Here is a 19,860-nt window from a genome sequence, read left to right as displayed (position 1 = left end):
ACTTCTTATAAAACAAGAGACTATATATGCAAAAGTCTGTGGACACCCCTTCAAATGAGTGGATTTGGCTATTTCAACCACACCCGTTGCTGATAGGTGTATAAAAATCGAGCACACAGCCATGCAATCTCCATAGCCAAACATTGTCAGTAGAATGGCCTTACTGAAGAGCTCAGTGACTTTCAATGTGGCACCCGCATAGGATGTCACCTTTCCAAAAAGTCAGTTCGTCCAATTTCAGCCCTGCTAGAGCTTTCCCAGTCAACTGTAAGTGCTGTTATTGGGGCTATCTGACCCACTGCATAGTGCCAAATGTAAACTTTGGTGGAGGAGGAATAATGGTCTAGGGCTGTTTTTCATGGTTCGGGTTAGGCCCCTTAGTTCCAGTGAAGGGAAATCGTAATGCTGCAGCAGATTCTGTGCTTTCAACTTTGTGGAAACAGTTTGGAGAAGGCCCTTTCCTGTTTCAGCATGACAATGCCCCCGTGCACGAAGCAAAGTCCAAACAGAAATGGTTTGTCGAGATTGGTGTGGAAGAACTTGCCTGGCCTGCACAGACCCCTGACTTCAACTCCATCGAACACCTTTGGGATGAATTGGAACACCGACTGCGAGCCAGGCCTAATTGCCCAACATCAGTGCCCAACCTCACTAATGCTCTTGTGGCTGAATGGAACAAGTCCCCGCAGCAATTTTCCAACATCTAGTGAAAAGCCTTCACAGAAGAGTGGAGGCTGTTATAGCAGAAAAGGGGGAACCTACTCCTTATTAAAGCCCATGATTTTGAAATTATACGTTTGACAAGCAGGTGTCCACATACTTTTGGTCATGTAGTGTAAAGTATAACACAGAATATGTAAATAAGAGAACATGATGTAGTGAGAACTTTTACATGCAGTTAGTTAGTCTGCGACAGGTGCTTTTGTCCCTGGCTGGCTTCTCCGACAGCGTAATTACTTGATATGATATGTCCATTTCTCATCTTTCCTGGTAGAGCAGGTTTTGACGCTGAGAATTATTGTGGGAAGGCTGAGTTACCACACACAGGGTGGGCTGAGAGAATGTGAAATGACTTTCCCCTCCTTCCTTGACCTTGGGCCAGCCTGCACATTGCCATGGGTTTTATCTTGAATATGCAGAGATCCTCTCCTTCATAGGTTGGGGGAGAAAAATGTGTTTTATCGCATTGCAGGAAAAATCTTGAAAATTAGAGAGACCAAAGTTGGAGTTCTTCTATGTTGGAGGCTGTGAACAATGGCAGCTTTCTGTCAGAGAGCAACTTCAAAGGTCTGCTGAGTGACTGCTCTGAGTTATACTTTCTTGTAGATCACTGAGGAAATTCACAGATGTTTTCTCATACGAGACACCATTATAGCGGCTCAAGTACCCAGTAGCCTCGAGCACCTCTCTTCTCGCGCTCCCCCACTCCCTCTCTCTCTCAGCCTCCCTCTCTCTCATGTCTCTTGTGTGAGACAGATGTGGAACCTGCTTTCTCTCCAACTGTCCAGAGAATATGAAAAGTTAAAAAAGGGTTCACGTTGTTGCATTGCCCCCCAACTACCTCAAAGCTGCACTTCTCACTGTCAATGTATTTAATGTTATAAGACCGGATGCAACGCCACTTTCACTTACTCCACAGACAGTATATTACATTTTCTGGGAAATAATTGATACTGAAATATGAAACATGCCATATTAATGCACGTATATAGTAAAAATGCTTTTTATATAGATGGAATAAGCCATTGTGCCTGGAATTGGAGACATGTTATCCTGTGTATTTCAATGTTTAATTCTCTGGACTTGAAGTCAACTATGTTGAAGTAATACAAAAGGAATGAATGATGTATTATAAATGGACTTTTGTCTCTCTTTGTGGATCTAAAAGATTTTATTTTAGATGAGTTGAAGTGATTGCATGTTTACGTCTCATTATTTTTGATTGGCTCTATTATTTGTCCAAGCAAAGTGATTGAGAAGGCGATGATCAATAGTCTTCATTGAGATCACTTATCCAAAAACATCACATTTATATTGTGATATAGGCCCACCCATTTGGGAGCCAGGCCCACCCACTGGGGAGTCAGGCCCAGCCAATCAGAATTAGTATTTTCCCCAGAAAGGGGCTTTATTTGAGACAGAGATACTCCTCAGTTTCATCAGCTGTCACAGGTGAAGAAGCCAGATCTGGAGGTCCTGGGCTGGCGTGGTTACACGTGGTCTGCGGTTGTGAGGCCGGTTGGACATACTGCCAAATTCTCTAAAACAACACTGGAGGTGGCTTATGGTAGAGAAATGAACATTCAATTCTATGGCAACAGCTTTGGTGGATAATCCTGCAGTCAGCATGTCAATTGCACTCTCCCTCAAAACTTAAGACATCTGTGGCATTGGGTTGTGTGACAAAACTGCACATTTTAGAGTGGCCTTTTATTGTACCCAGCACAAGGTGCACCTGTGTAATGAAAATGCTTTTTAATCAACTTCTTGACATGCCACACCTGTCAGGTGGATGGGTTATCTTGGCTAACAGGGATGTAAACACATTTGTGCATGATATTTGAGAGAAATACTTTTTTTTTTGTGTATATGGAACATTTCTGGGATCTTTTATTTCAGCTCATGAAACATGGGGTCAACATTTTACATGTGTTTATTTTTGTTCAGTGTATATAAAAGTGTAAATAGCATGGTTTATAAGTCACTTTTGGTGGAATGGCTTGAATTGCTGTTATTTTTTATATCCATGTATTCCACTCTCAACAGTATAATGTCAACAGCAATTTATTGTAGAATTGTCATTCACCCCATGTGAGATCAGAGTTGTAGTCAGTAGTACATGCAGGTTGGTATTTTTTTGCGCACTTGCAGCGTGCTGCTTTTAACATTTACGCGTTCTCACCGTCTTAATTTCTATCCACATTGTTTTACAACGTTCTAATAAAGTGGAGTAAAATAAATCAAACAAATTTACTCAACGCTTTGACTAGTGTTTGAACTGCCAGTCAGACTACCACACGTCATCTACAAGATGCATTCAAAGTTATACAATATATGTTTCTAGTCCTAATTGAATATATATGACTCTTGTAAATGCAATGTTTCTGAAAAGCAATAATGAGTTGCTATTCCTTAAGCCATGGTCTAACTGTACGAGCAAGCGCCACTCATATACTCTTGTATTTCATAGAGCGCAGTGGATTAGAGGTAAAGTTATTGGAGCATAACGAATCCTATACACTACCTTTTTATTATGCAGCAATAACACGCATAGGAAATGAGATCCTTATTGACCTGTTGTGATACTTGGTATTCATTGACCATAGTTGTAAATAATATGTATTAAGGCACAGGCAAGCAGCCTATTTACTGCTTTGTAGAGAAACGGCCCAGCAGGGCTCCCCCTTTTCCCCCATGACTGTGTGTAGAGCCGTGGGAGAGGACCGGGAACATTAATCCCTTCAAAGAAACAGATTTAATTCTAAATCAGCCGCTCCAAAGTATTTGCGAGGACAGTGATTGTTTCTTCGGGGAAGCCTGATAAAGATGACTGCGTTGATATAGAAGAAAAGTGGCAGGGATTTACAGTTGAAGATGACTAGGTTACAACAGTTTTTTTTTTTACAAAAGTTTTGAAATTAGAATGATCAGAACCGGTAGTTTATATTGTATAATATGGATTGTAATTCTTATTAGAAAATATATGCCTTTATTTGCCTGTATTAAACGTTAGTTTGTTTATTTGTTTTATTTAGGTCTAATTCATAACACTCGTTAATTATGAAGCGCCTTGAGGTCTTACGTGCTTGGCCACTTGCATGAATGCTCAAGGCGGAGCAGGGCGGGGAGTTTCAAAATTGTTTCCACTTTCTTGGGGATGGTAACTCCTCCTTCATTCCCAGGCCTCTCTGCACTGGTACAACTTTTTAGGAAACACACAATAGAGACATCATACTCTCTGCCAACTTTGAGCTGGATCAATGGAGGGCTATCTAAATAGGTTAATCATGCAGCAATACTATGGTCGTTTAGTGTTACATCAGTTGCAATTAGTTACTGAAAATAGCCTATAGTTGTTAGGCTACCGCTTCTATCACTTCCAACTTATTTTTAACTAGGCAAGTTTGTTATTTACAATGACGGCCTACACCGGCCAAATGGGATTTCCAATTACGGCCGGTTGTGATACAGCCTGGATTCGAACCAGGGGTGTCTGTAGTGACGTCTCAAGCACTGAGATGCCGTGCCTTAGACCGCTGCCCCACTCGGGAGCCCATTATCCGACAGTACATTTTGCCACCAGTGGGTAAAAGTACATTTATGCACTAGAACGCTAATGCCAGCACAATAGGCTTCTGGGGTTAACTATCAAAGAATGAAAGAAGTGAAGCGAGGACGATGAAATGCCTGTAAGCACGTATAAACGGTAACCTTATTCAAAGAGATATTTTACAGTGGTCCGCCACTTGATATGTAATGCTTGATAAACTATCAAAAGTATTTTAGTTCCATGGAAACAAGTTATCAACATCATAACGGTTTGTTATAATAAAAAACATTTTATTTTGTATTTTGAAACACAAGCTTTGTGTTGAGTCACTAGATTTGGTCTCATTAGCTACTCCTCTTGAAGTTATCAAATAGCTATTCGCCAGGAGATCTCGAGAGATAACAATGTCACATTGTCACAGAGGGTCCTGCTACAAATCCTTAATTACAAAAGAGGATCAAATGACTACAGCATCCAATACCGGAGTCTCCAGGCGGCATGGGGGTCTTTGATCAAGAAAATCCAATTATTTGTGTATATACATTTCCCACATAGTGATTACTTCATTAATTGTCCCGCCTTTATCTCCACCCTTCCCATCCCCCCCTAATAATCAGCTCTTTTATCCAGACCAACAAACACACCATAGGAGCTTTGTGGATTCAAAGGATTTGCTTTCCCCTCTCAAAGAGCCGCTATTCTTTGATGATTGGGCAGCGGCAAACTTCAAAGTAACAAATCTTATTTCTGACTGGCTGGCGGCCCACCAAAGTCCTTATCAAATTCTAAGAAGTGATCCCTCACTCTCCAGATAGTCGACGGATATCTCGAGGAGAGGAAGTACTGAGTGTGAAGACCTTACCACGTCAAGACATTTTTCTACGATTTTACGTTCATCTCAATTCGTTTTATTGTGAGTTGTTTTTTAACAAGAAGGAAGAGGACGTTCACCATGGCAGCAGTGGCTGTACTGCGGAATGAAACACTCCAGGCTTTTCTTCAGGTTTGTTCAAAAGTTTTTGCTCGTGTTTTTAATTTGTCCTCAAAACATTATTGTACGTATATGGTAGTTTAAATATTTGTTTAGAACACGCGTGATACGCGTGTGTGCGCGCGTAATGGACATTATACCCGATTCATATCCTATAATGACTGAAATGTGGCTCTATGAATTACTTACAGTATGTGGCGAAATGAACGGCTTGGATGATTATGTTACAACTCTATGTTTATTTTGTAGGCATGCGAGTCTATTGAAACTAATATTAGGCTAATGTCGTTTTAGTTCACGGAGCGTCAAACGTGGGTCCTATGCCGTTATGACTCTGTAGTCTTTAGTTTAGTCAAGTTTAGAGCCAAGTAAACACATAATTGATAATGATTTGTTTTACTTATGCAGGACCGTACTCCGAACTCTTCACCAGAGAACTGCAAACACTCTCCACTGGCGCTGTTAGCTGCCACTTGTAACCGGATCGGACATCACCACGGATCAAGTCCGGCAGATTTCCTACAGGTTCCTTATGACACTACTTTGGGCTCACCGTCGCGAATTTTTCATCCTTGGAGTAACGAGGGGAATCCTCAAAGCACTCTCTCTAGCAATTCCACTTTTGGACTATCTAAATCCCAACTCCACATCCAAAGCTCATTTACTTCCCACCACGAGCTCCCGCTCACCCCCCCAGCGGATCCCTCATATCCCTATGACTTTTCTCCTGTGAAGATGTTACCTTGCTCCATGCAGTCTTTGCAGTCCTCGTGCCCACCCACGTACGTCCCTGCTGTAACTTATGCAGCGCCAACTGCCATGCAAGGTTTCGTTACCGGACATTCTGGCCTTGTGCACCAGCAACAGAGACAGTTGTCCCCTAACACAGGGGAGGATATTCCGTGGTGGAGTCTCCAACAGGGAAACCACGTCAGTCACCACTCAATCACCACTCAATCCCTAGGTCACCACCGTTTCCAACTGCAGAGGGGCTTGGTAATGGGACATACAGACTTTGCGCAGTATCAGACTCAAATCGCTGCCCTCCTTCACACCAAGTCCCCCCTTGCAACAGCTCGAAGATGCCGGAGATGCAGGTGTCCAAACTGTCAGTCATCCACCTCAAGCGATGAGCCCGGCAAGAAAAAGCAACACATCTGTCACATACCAGGGTGCGGGAAAGTTTATGGCAAAACTTCCCATCTCAAAGCGCACCTGAGGTGGCACTCGGGAGAGCGTCCATTTATTTGTAACTGGCTTTTCTGTGGCAAGAGTTTCACCAGGTCTGATGAGCTTCAGAGACACCTGAGGACTCATACTGGGGAGAAGCGTTTTGTTTGTCCGGATTGTTGCAAGAGGTTCATGAGGAGTGACCATTTGGCAAAACATGTCAAGACTCACCAGAACAAAAAATCTAAGTGTCACGAGAAGACACTTGATCTTCACGTTAAAAGGGAAGATTTGAGGAACATGTAGTAACCTACATTAGTCAAGTTGATTTAGTAATCAAGCTATACTAGTGCAATATAAGTCCTTTACTTAGTTTAAGTACAAAGTGACATATTTTTTTTGTTTGGTTTCCTTCTTTTTTCCTACATCCCGAAAAATGATTTCTCTAACATTGCTGTTCTGTTGTAGCACATTTTTTGTATATATGACATCTGTCTCATAAAGTTAAGTTGGGATCCTGGAAAACGTACTATAATACCCCATGAGCAGGTGGTGTTCACTGTCTATACCATATCAAGAAAGACACGTTTCAGCTTGTGTTTTGATCCATTTTCCTTGTGGAAGATTTCACGTTCGTGTAAATAATATTTAATAGCTTTTGTTGAATGATAGTGTCCGTTTTTGCTTTATGTGGGGTGTTTTAGCATGCTCTTTAAAAGATATGCTATTGTTGATATGACCCGAATACTGTGTGAGAATAAAAAAAGAGAACATTTCCCAATGTCGGAATTAGTCTCCTTTAATTTTCCATAATAACATATTATTCCCCCCCAAAAACATTTTTTACTCCTACATAACTTTCACACTATGTGGTTACCTGTGTAAGGACTTCCACTTTGATCCACATCAGTTGACCATTGCTGCTGCTCAGACGGAGAATGCATTAATAATAGGAAAAGTTGTATGCCATAACTGTAACCCGAGAAGTTGGTCAAACCAATGATTAGGATTTAGTCCTGACCTGGACGAGAGGTGTTGGCATTTCCAGCAGCCAAAAGAGCGTGTAAAACCACCGTCATATTTCTCTGAAAAGTTATGATTTCCTGATCATGAAACCGGTCATAGACATCACATTGAGTATGTGACGTGTAGGGTGCATCAGCCTAAAGCAAGATCATGTTGGCTCATATCAGCTAGAATCACACTATCTCTGCAGATAAGGTGTCCAATGACAACTGAAATGAAAAGTTAGTGTAAGTATGGATAATTGCTATGATATGATCAACATAATTGTATTCAATTGCATTAGATGGCTTTCAGCACACACAAAGAATTTTAGAAAGTCAGCTTCTTCTTGCGACTGATTATGTCCAGGAAACAAATTGCTCCAATAATGTTAAGTGCAAAGTGGGGGGTTTCCTAACTTTTTTTCTGTTGTGACCCAACATAAATCTTTACATTTCCTGATGAATAAGAGTCCAATACCGATGATTTTCCTGTGACCTAGTAGGAGTTGATCGTGATCCACCAGTGGTTTCAACCCAGTATACGAGGAACACTGTGTGATATAGAATATGTGAGATACATACTGTTTTTTCTTCTGTTGAGTTAAGAGACTTTACTCTGTAGAGTAAATAGGAGTCAGTATATTCTCAGGCTACAATAGACATGATATGAGAGCAGTGCACCAACAACATGATTTACTGGTCATCTTACAGTGTACAATCTGAAAATGTTTACTTTTATTAAAAAATAGTTATCAAAGCAACATTCAGGCTTTTGCTCTGGTATATTTCTTTAAAGAAAAACAAATCTAGTCCCACAGATATTTTTCAAAACTGAAACTAAAATAATGCATTATACTGTATTACTAAATAATCAATCAAGAATATTGTCACAAACACTAAGAACAAACTTAGGAATGGTTGCATACTGTAAGAGCAGTAAAGAATCTTAAATGAGTCACCAATAAACATATCACAATTCACTGACATGTCTTACCATGATTTAAATCTAGCCATATTTTGTACAAAAATTCCTCAATTCCGTTTGTTACCCTCGGCGCTATAATTCAGGAAAATGCGTGACTACATCAAAGAACTCCCCATCTATTCATCAAAAGATTAAACTTTTCAGCGGTCAGGTTACTTGTTTTCCTTGCAAGAGCACCCCCTATCGTACATTTGAACCTTTATTTAACTCGGCAAGTCAGATAAGAACAAATTCTTATTTACAATGACGGTCTACCTGGGAAGAGTGGGTTAACTGCCTTGTTCAGGGACAAAACGACAGATTTTTACCTTGTCAGCTCGGGGATTCGATCCAGCAACCCTTTCGGTTACGGGCCCAGCATTCTAACCTCCTAATTGCACTAGAAATGTTCCTGTGGCCCCTATCACCAACTATATGTAGGATCCTAATTTGAGTTTGCTACAGCAGGAAAATAATCCTGCAGCAACAGGAAATGTGAATGATTATGTGGATTATAATTCATGGATTTTTTTTTTGTAGTGGTTGATACATTTTTCATTCGGGTATAAAGTTTGTCATTTTAAAATGCAAATTGCAAACTTTAGAAATCCCTTTTTAAACATTACATCTAAACATGTACATCCTACATCTAAACATCTACATCCTACATCTACATCCTACACCTGTATGGTACAGGTCAACGAGCCACACAATTCAGAATTTCTGCACAGTCACTCTCCTCTCTATGGAAAAAAACATAATTGAATATACAGTAAATTATTTGAAAATTGATGAGGAAATGAGACTTGTGATTGGTTTAGGAATACCCTCCCTAGTGTGCGCACTGTAGTTTGAATATTGTATAGTGGCTGATATCGCCCGTCCATTGCAGGACTCCCCTGAAAACAGTGATGCACAGCTCCAAGCCATGAAACCCTGAAACATCATAAGAGAACCATAATGGACCTCTGTCATAAGAACTGACTAAAAGGCCCTGCTATAAAACCAATGTAGTGACCAAGTTTGGGATCAGTCAAAACTGCCAGCTTTTCCCCTGCAGTTACAGTTACATGTAGTGGAGTTACTTTTAGTCATTTCCATATTAATTCAACATTTACCAATCATTTTTTTGGCAACATCCATGTCATGTTTGAAATAATATGCAGTCTAAATGCGTTTCTATTTATAACATGCTGTAAACATTGATATTTTGTGCACATTATTGCAAATGGTTATTTTTGCGACACAAGAAGATTGCACTTTTCAACTTGGCCTGTCCCTGAGACCTAGTAACCCAGTGATGGACTGAATAGGGCCCTTAGAACTCAGGACTTAAGGAAATTCATATCTAAACACATAATGAGTTTGAGGACTTCATCCCGTTTTCCCAGAGGACTTCTCCACATTCCACGGGCAAACAATAGTCATCTACAGTACATTCATCACACAAAAGCGAGGAGGGAAGGGGTGGGGGTATTGTGAACCAAATACATCAGGGACACCAGGGCTGGCCCTAGCCTTTTGGGGGCCCCTAGGCAATATTTAGTTTGGGGCAGGGATGTAGAGCTGCTGTAGCGAGGGGGACCGGCACTTCCTCACTTGTTTTCAATTTGCGACTACAAGGAGCTTATAGAAAAATATATTAATTAAAATAAATTTGAAATTGTATTTAATTACCACAAAAATTCCATGAAAATTAATGACAAACTACATTTTTAAAAACTAGGCTATAGCAGCCTATAGTTAGGTACATTGGTTTCTTCCCTGTCTTCTCTCTCTCTCTGGCTGTGGCGTGAATGATGAATAACTGTAGGGGTGTGCGGAGAGGCCCGTTGGTCGGAGGCTTGACCACTTTGAGCGCGCCAAATCCGACATAGCAAGAACAGACACAGACAGAAACTCTGCCAGGGGTTGCTAAAACGGCTGTCCTCAAAACAGTTTGTTATGTGTAAGGACCGATGCTGGAGATGAGAAGCAGGTACGGGGGAGTTGAACATTTAATGAGGGAAAGACTGGTAACAGGAACAGCGTCAGCACACCGCTAAACAAGGGCATGCGACAATCAATGCAGGAGCAGGGAACATAGCGTGGAACCAGACAGATATAGGGAAGGTAATGGCAGAGGTGATTATGTTCAGGTGAGTCCAATAATCGTTGATGCGCGTGTCGGGGGAAGGCAGGGGCGTGTAATGATGATGGCAGGAGAGCGCAATGCTGGAAAGCCGGGGGGGGGGGGGGGGGGAGCAGGGAGCAGGCGTGACAGTCATGGGCTTGGGGCTCATGTATGATAGATACAATTGTACTCGCCCTACTGTTCGAGTGCTTAGCTTACGGAAACGTACCCTGTATCTGTTGAATACGTCTAATTGTCCTACTTACTATTATTATTTCAAATAGAATATTATCACTTACTATTATTATTTCAAATAGGATATATTATCACTTACTATTATTATTTCAAATAGGATATTATCACTTCTCTCCAAGGGCAAGATTGTGTTGTAGATATTGGGGAGAATGAACAGTAGACGGGGGTCTTCCCTCAACTTTTTTGCTGGCATTTTAAAACGTATTTCTTGCAATTCTACAGTTTGACATGACTTATTATGCCTCTCTTGTGGGGTATATGGAGGGGCATTTTGAAAATGTGCTATCCTACACATTTTATCGTCTGATAGAAAATATTGCAGTTTTAAAGCTAAAGACCTTCTACTCTATGCATTTTGCCATGTGGCTTAGAGAAAATGTTACAATTTAAAGGAACTGTCCAATGAAAATCTCACTTGTAAAAGTTCATATTCTGTTAACTCATACCCCAACAAAATGTGTTGACTTATCCTATACTCGTATTTGTGGCCATAGCATATATTGGATTTTAAAAACACTTAAACAAATTCCACCTGAAACTTGAATCTCAAACAGATTGTTTCAAAAATGCTTGCTATTTCCTCATAGAGGATGTTGTCATCCTACTGACAAGGATGAGATGGCGAATTAGTGGTATACACCCACACCATTCTGTTGGGATACACCCACACCATTCTGTTGGGGTACGTCCACACCATTCTGTTGGGGTACGTCCACACCATTCTGTTGGGGTACGTCCACACCATTCTGTTGGGGTACGTCCACACCATTCTGTTGGGGTACGCCCACACCAGTCCAACACAGAAGATCAGCTTTTTAACATACTTCATTAAAAAAAACATTGGAAGGGAAACTTTTTCACTCATATTGTAGTTCATTATAGGCCATATCTCATAGAAATCTGGAAACACTGGACAGTTACTTTAACAGTCGACCTTTGGCAAAAGCACAAAAATAACATCTTTAAACTATATAATGGATCAATGAACCATCATACTAGGTCATTTAATGCTTAAAAACTCAAACTAAATGGATGAAAAATATATTTTTCTAGAGAAGTGCCATTTCTTACCAATTTCTACAGCTTCCAAAACCAAATCTAGTGAAATGATGTCAAGACATACTGGAGGAGTTACTGGCTAGCTACACGTGGCAAGCTTAGCTAACGAACTAGCTACGTCGGTCGTGGCACACATGACACGTCAATGAACCACCAAAGGCACACCCCATTTCTGTTTGAAAATTGAGAAAGAGGTGGAGTTAGCAGTATTTCACATAACAGAACCAAATATAATAGCAAATGCTGTATGCCTATAATATGTTACACCAAAAACACAAGCTGAGTCATTTCTTATCTGAAGCTGAATCGTCAGAGATTTTTCTTTCATTCGTGAAACAGTCATTCAAGAAGATCTAAATGTATAGTCCCGTGAAACTGACTGAGCTCAAATGGTTGGCATGCAGTTTGGACATTTCTCTGGTAAAATGTGAAGCGTTATCATTCATTAGGTATGCCTAACTTGGTGTTTGAGGGTATAAGACAATAGATCTAACATTTTCTTGAGACAATATGTGTGGACATAGGCAGACGTTGCAATTGGATGATGCATTTTAATGCATAGGTCTATTTTACAATGGTTTGTGGCCTGCTGTCATCAGCAGGCCACAAACTTTGATTGAGAAATGTGGCACTACACCCCCTATGTTTGAAAGTTAATTTCCTGCAATTCTACAAATTTGGCCATGGGGCATAGAGAACATTTAGTAGTTTTCTGCAAATCTACACATTTAGCCATGGTGTGGAGAGAAAATTGTGCAAATGTATAGCAAATTTCATGCAAATCTATAAGTTTTGCTCTGGGGTGGACAGACAAATGGCAGTTTTACAGGTACTTTCCTTAAATTCTACACATTTTTCCATGACTTATGCAATTTAATATAATATCTGAGTGAGAGTGACTAATCAAATTAATGGGGGCCCCCTGGAGGTCAGGGCCCTGGGCACATGACCTTCTTGCCCAGTTAGTAATTTGGTCATGATTACTACAAGTTTAGATAGTATACCCAGCTAACTTACCAATCTAAAAAAATGTTAGCTGACATTAATTGAGTGACTGTCAGTGACTGACTGAGCAAGAGGAAAACTGCTGAAGCACAACAACATTTCTAAATTTCACCCTGTTTATTCTACTATTCTAATGCTCAACAGTAAGTTAAGTGTCACGTTCGTTATAAGGATCAGACCAAGGCGCAGCGTAGTATGCGTACATTCTTATTTATTTAAAGAATGAACACTGAACAAAATAACAAAACGTGAAGCTATACAAACGAGTGCTGACAGGCAACTACACATAGACATAAGAACCCACGAACACAAAAGGGAAAATGGCTACCTAAATATGATCCCCAATCAGAGACAATGATAAACAGCTGCCTCTGATTGGGAACCATATCAGGCCACCATAGACATACAAATACCTAGACATACAAAACCCCTAGACATACAAAAACCCTAGACAATACAAAAACTAGCATACCCACCCTCGTCACACCCTGACCTAACCAAAATATTTAAAAAAACAGAGATATCTAAGGTCAGCGCGGGACATTAAGACCCCGTCTGAGACCCCCCCCCCCCCCCCCCAAAAAAAAACATTGTTTTAGTGGCCAGGGGCCAGAAGCAAATGCCTATGTCAATTATGCCCAGGGCCGGCCCTGGGGGATATCATTGAAAGAAGTCTTCATCATTTGAACTTTGTCTTTGTTCAAATTTCATCATCCTCTTATGAAGCAATCTTCTAGGGATGAATTGAGAACATCCATGGAGGCTTCTAATAGCAGACAAAGGATTTGTTGGCCACTGATTGGCTTTACATTTCAAAGATTATAATAACTGTGGAATTTTAGAGACTGTTGGGGGTTGCATGCATGGCTGTAAATACAAAGCCTAGTAAGTTCAGTTTTATTGGTAGAATAGACTATTCATAGTGTGTCTGGTTGTCCATAGAGCTATTAACGTCCAGTAAGGATGTTCTGTATCTATTGACAGCATCTGAGCTATAGGGGGTGTAAATTGACAGGCGTTGCAAAGCTTGTGAATTTTTGGGGCATCTGACCATCGACATCATATGGCTAGAGGTGGAATGGATCAGTTGTGCCAGCCTCCTGTTGACAGGTTGGGAAGTAGGAAGTACCTGTGGAGTCTCCAAAACACCCCCAATGTTTTTTTATGTAACAATGCGTGTGTCTGATGTCCCAATGGTAGTTAATAACTTTGGTCTTGGTGGGATATCTCAGAGCATGGTAGACAGTTGGTGTCTCCTCATGTTGGTGATGCAATATACCTCCTATTGGTGCTTTCAAGACAAATGGGAACTCGTAAAAAAACAAGGTCACATCATTACGTTGGTGATCTTCAGGTCGGGAAGTCGGAGTTCTAGAAAGATGCCTGACTTTCCGACTTGGAATTCCAAGTTGGATGATCGTTCAAAACTATTTTTCCCAATTAGAGCTCGTTTTTTTTCTGAGTTCCCTGTTGTTTTGAACGCACTGATGTTGGAAGTCAGAGATTTCTGAGTCCTGAGTTCCCAGTTGTTTTTACCTAAAGAACAGAGAGATGATGTTATGGAGAAGGGGCGCGCAGGAAGACATAAGTGACAGGTTGATGTCGACGTATACACTTGAAGTCAGAAGTTTACATACACCTTAGCCAAATACATCTAAACTCAGTTTTTCACAATTCCTGATATTTAATCCTAGTAAAAATTCCCTGTTTTAGGTCAGTTAGGATCACCACTTTTAATTTTAAGAATGTGAAATGTCAGAATAATAGTAGAGAGTATGATTTATTTCAGATTTTATTTATTTCATCACATTCTCTGTGGGTCAGAAGTTTACATACACTCAATTAGTATTCGGTACTATTGCCTTTAAATTGTTTAACTTGGGTCAAACGGTTTGTGTAGCCTTCCACAAGCTTCCCACAATAAGTTGGGGGAATTTTGGCCCATTCCTCCTGACAGAGCTGGTGTAACTGAGTCAGGTTTGTAGGCCTCCTTGCTCGTACACGCTTTTTCAGTTCTGCCCACAACTTTTCTATGGGATTGAGGTCAGGGCTTTGTGATGGCCACTCCAATACCTTGACTTTGTTGTCCTTATGCCATTTTGCCACAACTTTGGGAAATATGCTTGGGGTCATTGTCAATTTGGAAGACCCATTTTGCAACCCAGTTTTAACTTCCTGACTAATGCCTTGAGATGTTGCTTCAATATATCCACATAATTTTCCCTCCTTCATGATGCCATCTTTTTTGTGACGTACACCAGTCCCTCCTGAAGCAACGAACCCCCACAACCTGATGCTGCCAACCCCATGCTTCATGGTTGGGATGGTGCAAGCCTCTCCCTTTTTCCTCCAAATATAACAATGGTCATTATGGCCAAACAGTTCTATTTTTGTTTCATCAGACCAGAGGACATTTCTCCAAAAAGTACGATATTTGTCCCCATGTGCAGTTGCAAACCGTAGTCTGGCTTTTTTATGGCGGTTTTGGAGCAGCGACTTCTTCCTTGCTGAGTGCTCTTTCAGGTTATGTCAATATAGGACTTGTTTTACAGATACCTTTGGACCTGTTTCCTCCAGCATCTTCACAAGGTCCTTTGCTGTTGTTCTGGGATTGATTTGCACTTTTCGCACCAAAGTATGTTCATCTCTAGGAGACAGAATGTGTCTCCTTCCTAAGCGGTATGACGGCTGCGTGGTCCCATGGTGTTTATACTTGCGTACTATTGTTTGTACAGATGAACGTGGTACCTTCAGGCATTTGGTAATTGCTCCCAAGGATGAACCAGACTTGTGGAGGTCTACAATTCTTTTTCTGAGGTCTTGGTCGATTTCTTTTGATTTTCCCATGATGTCAAGCAAAGAAGCACTGAGTTTGATTTTTCTAAGCTGTTTAAAAGCACAGTCAACTTAGTGTATGTAAACTTCTGACCCACTGGAATTGTGATACAGTGATTTATAAGTGAAATAATCTGTCTGTAAACAATTGTTGTAAAAATTACTTGTGTCATGCACAAAGTAGATGTCCTAACTGACTTGCCAAAACTATAGTTTGTTAACAAGAAATTTGTGGAGTGGTTAAAAAAGAGTTTTAATGACTCCAACCTAAGTGTATGTAAACCTCCGACTTCAACTGTATATGCTGTGTGTATACAGACATTGACTTGTCAGTGGGAGGAGTTAAATGTGGTATTTGCTTCTGAACATAAGCTACATTGAAGCTCATGACTGATTAATTAGGACAGCAGCAGAATCAAACAGAGGAACACCAAATACTTATGTGGAATTCTGAGTCTGTTGGGAGCACTTGTTTTCTAGAGAAGAGGACGACACCCTTTCATATTACCATATAGACATACTGGAAAAAAACTCGTAGCACAGGGACCCACCATGAGTCTTCTGTGACAGAAGGTTTAGCCAAGGGTAAGGTAGAAATAAACAACATTTTATTTCCAGATATTTCAACATGTAACTATGAACATTTACGAAGCCTTACCACACAACAGCAATTAAGACTGTATTGATGTGTAACGTTTTGGAATTGATTTAAACAGATAATGAGTCATTGTCAGGGTCATGTGTCAACAACATGGATCTCTGCCACAACCCAACATAGGGGCCGAGACTGTAGGGCGGGCCCTAGAGCATTGGAAACATGTCTCTTGATACCTATTGACTTAGCATTGTAACCAATGCTAAGTCAATAGGTATCAAGAGATATGTTCAATAACATTATAAATGTGAAATTGTCGTTCTTTTTAAGGTGTAATGTAGCAAAGTCTTATTAAACACCTTCCACGGTAAGCCACTTGGGATTAATTTCATTCCACTGATTTAATCATCTTATCCCTGTTTCCCTCCAAAACAAATATATAGATCTAGCCTAGCTGTGTACATATACCAAAAATACAGAAAACCTTGAAGTTTAGAACTGCATATCTGAGATCAACGGTTGCAACTGCATGTATTTAAGTGGATTACTAATGAGCCATTGATACAACATACACCGAGTGTACAAAACATTAAGAACACCTGCTCTTTCCATGACCAGGTGAATCCAGGTGAAAGCTACTCAATATTAGGAAGGTGTTCTTAATGTTTTGTGCACTCAGTGTATGACGGTGAATTATAGACCAGTCCATTTACTTTGCAAGAGGTCAGTGACCATGTCTTCAGTATCATGGACATGTGGTATTTTTTGTTCTAACACATGGGTGTCATGATAATGCCTTATTTAGTCCCCTAAGGATCTTCTTTCAATATTTACTCCATTATCCAATTGCTTTGAACTCAATAAAGAAATGAAGATGTATTTTTCATTGTTTGATCATAATTCCTCAGATTTTTAACTAGCTTTTTTTGAGTAATTTACATTTTAAAATGAAAGGATTGTGTTTTTGCATATTTTAATTGGCTTTTACAAAATAAGGGTGCAGGGTATTTAACCGTGCAAAATTCTTAAATTGGATTTTAACATTCTAGTAGGAAATAAAAAAAAATTATGACAAAGAGAATTTTATGCTATTTTGAGAAAAGAGATCTCCTGAAAAAACAAGTTGTGAATATAGAAAACTGGTCAGTACGTGACATTGTCGCACATATTAATTCATTTCATGGTACATATATCGATAAAAGTATATATCCTTTTTGTCAAACTGGCGGTTGGGTGATCCTCTAGCTGGATTCAGTTGTTTTGTTCTTCACAAATACCTGCTCATTCAGAGTCCTATGAATAAAATATAACCTTGAGAATCATGGTTGTATCACAAAACAACACATTTTGTGACACCGGTTTGAAAAGTTGTGTGAATGCTTGGACGTACCATTATGTCAACATCGGAGTATACATCCAAGTTGTTTATGGCTCCTTCTCTTGTCAAAGGATGCACATTATCAGGGAGAAGACATGAATGATTGCTGTGGCAATGATGATTCAGAATACTGTTGGGACACCAGTGACACACCCTCTGACAGCTGCTCCTTCAGAGGAAGAAGAAAGGGAGGGTGGGAGGGAGGGATCCTACTTCCACATTCCTGAAATAGTGAAGAACTCAAGAGGGCAGAGGTGGCATGGTGCAATGTGTTTCAACCCACTAGACCCACACATCCAACAGTCTCTGTGACTGCGCTAGAGGGAAAAAGTGCATCATATTAATTATAAACCAGGGGATAGATGGCCATGATGGTATGAGGTTCAGGTAGGGAAAACAATTCCATCGTGTTTATTGTGGCCCTTTCGGGTAAATGTGTCTTGCATCTCATCACAAACAGGCACAGCATCACATTAGCCTTGGCCAGAGCGGGGTTAACACATCCCTGCTAGATTTAACTATGAGGTCTTGCGTGACCATACTGAGGCAGTGTGTCTCAACTCAACCAAAAAACAGCACACTTGACAGGGAAGTGGCCATATGCCTTGCAAAGGGCACTGTTCTAAGAGTGCCCCCTAGGCCTTCCACCAACACTTCTAGTAGCGACCATTTGGTCTTTCATCCAGGTAATGGTAGTCCTATTATTTGCTTTGCTTCAGATGAGCGACCCATGGAAAAGGTGCACGGTGGTGGTCTTATGACTGAATGAAGATTGTCTCAGGTGTTCCAACACATGACATCCGACCTCTTGAATTCTTCATCTGCACTCTAACTGAAATGGAACATAACATTTGTTGTTGTCCACATTGAGCCTCCTCTCTGATTAGTCAAGCGTTTTGAAAGTAATGACATTGTCAAGAACAGAACCTCATTTATGAACGGTACTCCCTGGATGTGTTTTTCAAGTCTCGCATTCTCCTTAAATGACTTACAATAGTGTTTCCCTCTGCATTCTGGGGGCAATCTCTCCATAATGTAGTTTCAAAGTGTTTCACGGTTTGTCTGGTTTGAATGGTAGGATGAAGCGCCATCTCCTGGAGACTGATGCTCCTCAACTCTATGCAACGCGATGAAGAGGACTTTCATCCTTCACTTTCCTATGGATGCCAATGACGATCTGACGTCTGATTTTTAACGGCTGCCACGTGGTAATTAAAAAAAATAAAACTATAAAAATAGATTCATCCCAAACATGATAGCCTACATTGGGCTATTCAGGATCACATTGGCAGTCTCCTGTGTTGCCTATTACAATCTGAATAAGAGACACTCAAAACCTGCCAATGAAGTGAAAAAGAATGTCTTCACTGCTCTGAAAACAGGTATATGTAATTTGTTTGTGAAATCAAACGTAGCCGTTGTCAATTAATGTCATTAATGTCAATGTCAATGTCATTAACGGGTCTGGCAGCGTCCACTCAACTGGAACGCGCTGGCGCTGTCCGGGTGCTGAAAATGTCAGACAGTCAGCATCCCTACCAAGGTCCGCTGAGGTCACGTGCGCTGAAGTAAGAGCTATGTTACATGCTAGTTACACAGTCTCACTCAGATATGTTGAATGGTCAGACGTTCAATGGTTTTGTTTTATTTATTTATTGATCTCAGATCTTAATAATGCTTAGAATGGAATGCTCATTGAGTATGCAATATATTAGCCTTTGCTAGATAAATATGATCTTCAATGTGCTTAATATTCAAATGGAGGGTAATTTAGGATGATGACCATGGGCCTGTATTTTAATTGATTGAAAGAGTAAACCTGTAGTCTATAGCCTAGTCAAGGGTTTCCCAAACTCGGTCTTCGGGACTCCAAGGGGCGCACGTTTGGTTTTTGGTTTTTGTCCTAGCACTACACAACTGATTCATATAATCAACTAATGATCAATCTTTTTGCTTTGTAGTGTTAGGGCCAAAATAATTAAACGTGCACCCCTTGGGGTTCGGGAAACGCTGGCCTCGTCTATGAATAGCTTGTTCCCTTGAATCTTATTCTTGGGCACTGGGCCTATTCTTGTTCAATTGAACCCATGTAGCCTTGGTATGGTATGAAGTAGCAAATCCGATGAAAGTCTCGGTTTATTATTAGCTTCGTGAAGTATTTACGGAATTGCACACTTCACTTGTGTGGAGTTCTGGGAGGAATCATTAATGATTCCTT

At 40.5% G+C, this 19,860-nt stretch overlaps 1 protein-coding gene across 1 annotated transcript; it reads left to right on the top strand.

The window, feature by feature from the left end:
• The first annotated feature begins 4,613 nt into the window (after positions 1-4,613).
• Positions 4,614-7,212, top strand: LOC110501465 (transcription factor Sp5). The gene is made up of 2 exons (XM_021579051.3): positions 4,614-5,273; positions 5,670-7,212. The coding sequence occupies exons 1-2, from the start codon at positions 5,223-5,225 to the stop codon at positions 6,735-6,737; spliced, it is 1,119 nt and encodes a 372-aa protein (XP_021434726.2). The 5' UTR covers positions 4,614-5,222; the 3' UTR covers positions 6,738-7,212.
• Positions 7,213-19,860: the final 12,648 nt, after the last annotated feature.

Source organism: Oncorhynchus mykiss, chromosome 22 (assembly GCF_057628025.1).
Source record: "Oncorhynchus mykiss isolate SJ-2025 chromosome 22, ASM5762802v1, whole genome shotgun sequence".
NCBI lineage: Eukaryota > Metazoa > Chordata > Actinopteri > Salmoniformes > Salmonidae > Oncorhynchus > Oncorhynchus mykiss.
This window is presented reverse-complemented; position numbering and strand designations above follow the sequence as displayed.

Excerpts from the sequence above, each read along its gene's own strand:
- LOC110501465 (XM_021579051.3), top strand. The coding sequence starts at position 5,223 with ATGGCAGCAGTGGCTGTACTGCGGAATGAAACACTCCAGGCTTTTCTT. Across the intron at positions 5,274-5,669 it reads CACTCCAGGCTTTTCTTCAG|GACCGTACTCCGAACTCTTC; the intron begins GTTTGTTCAAAA and ends TTACTTATGCAG.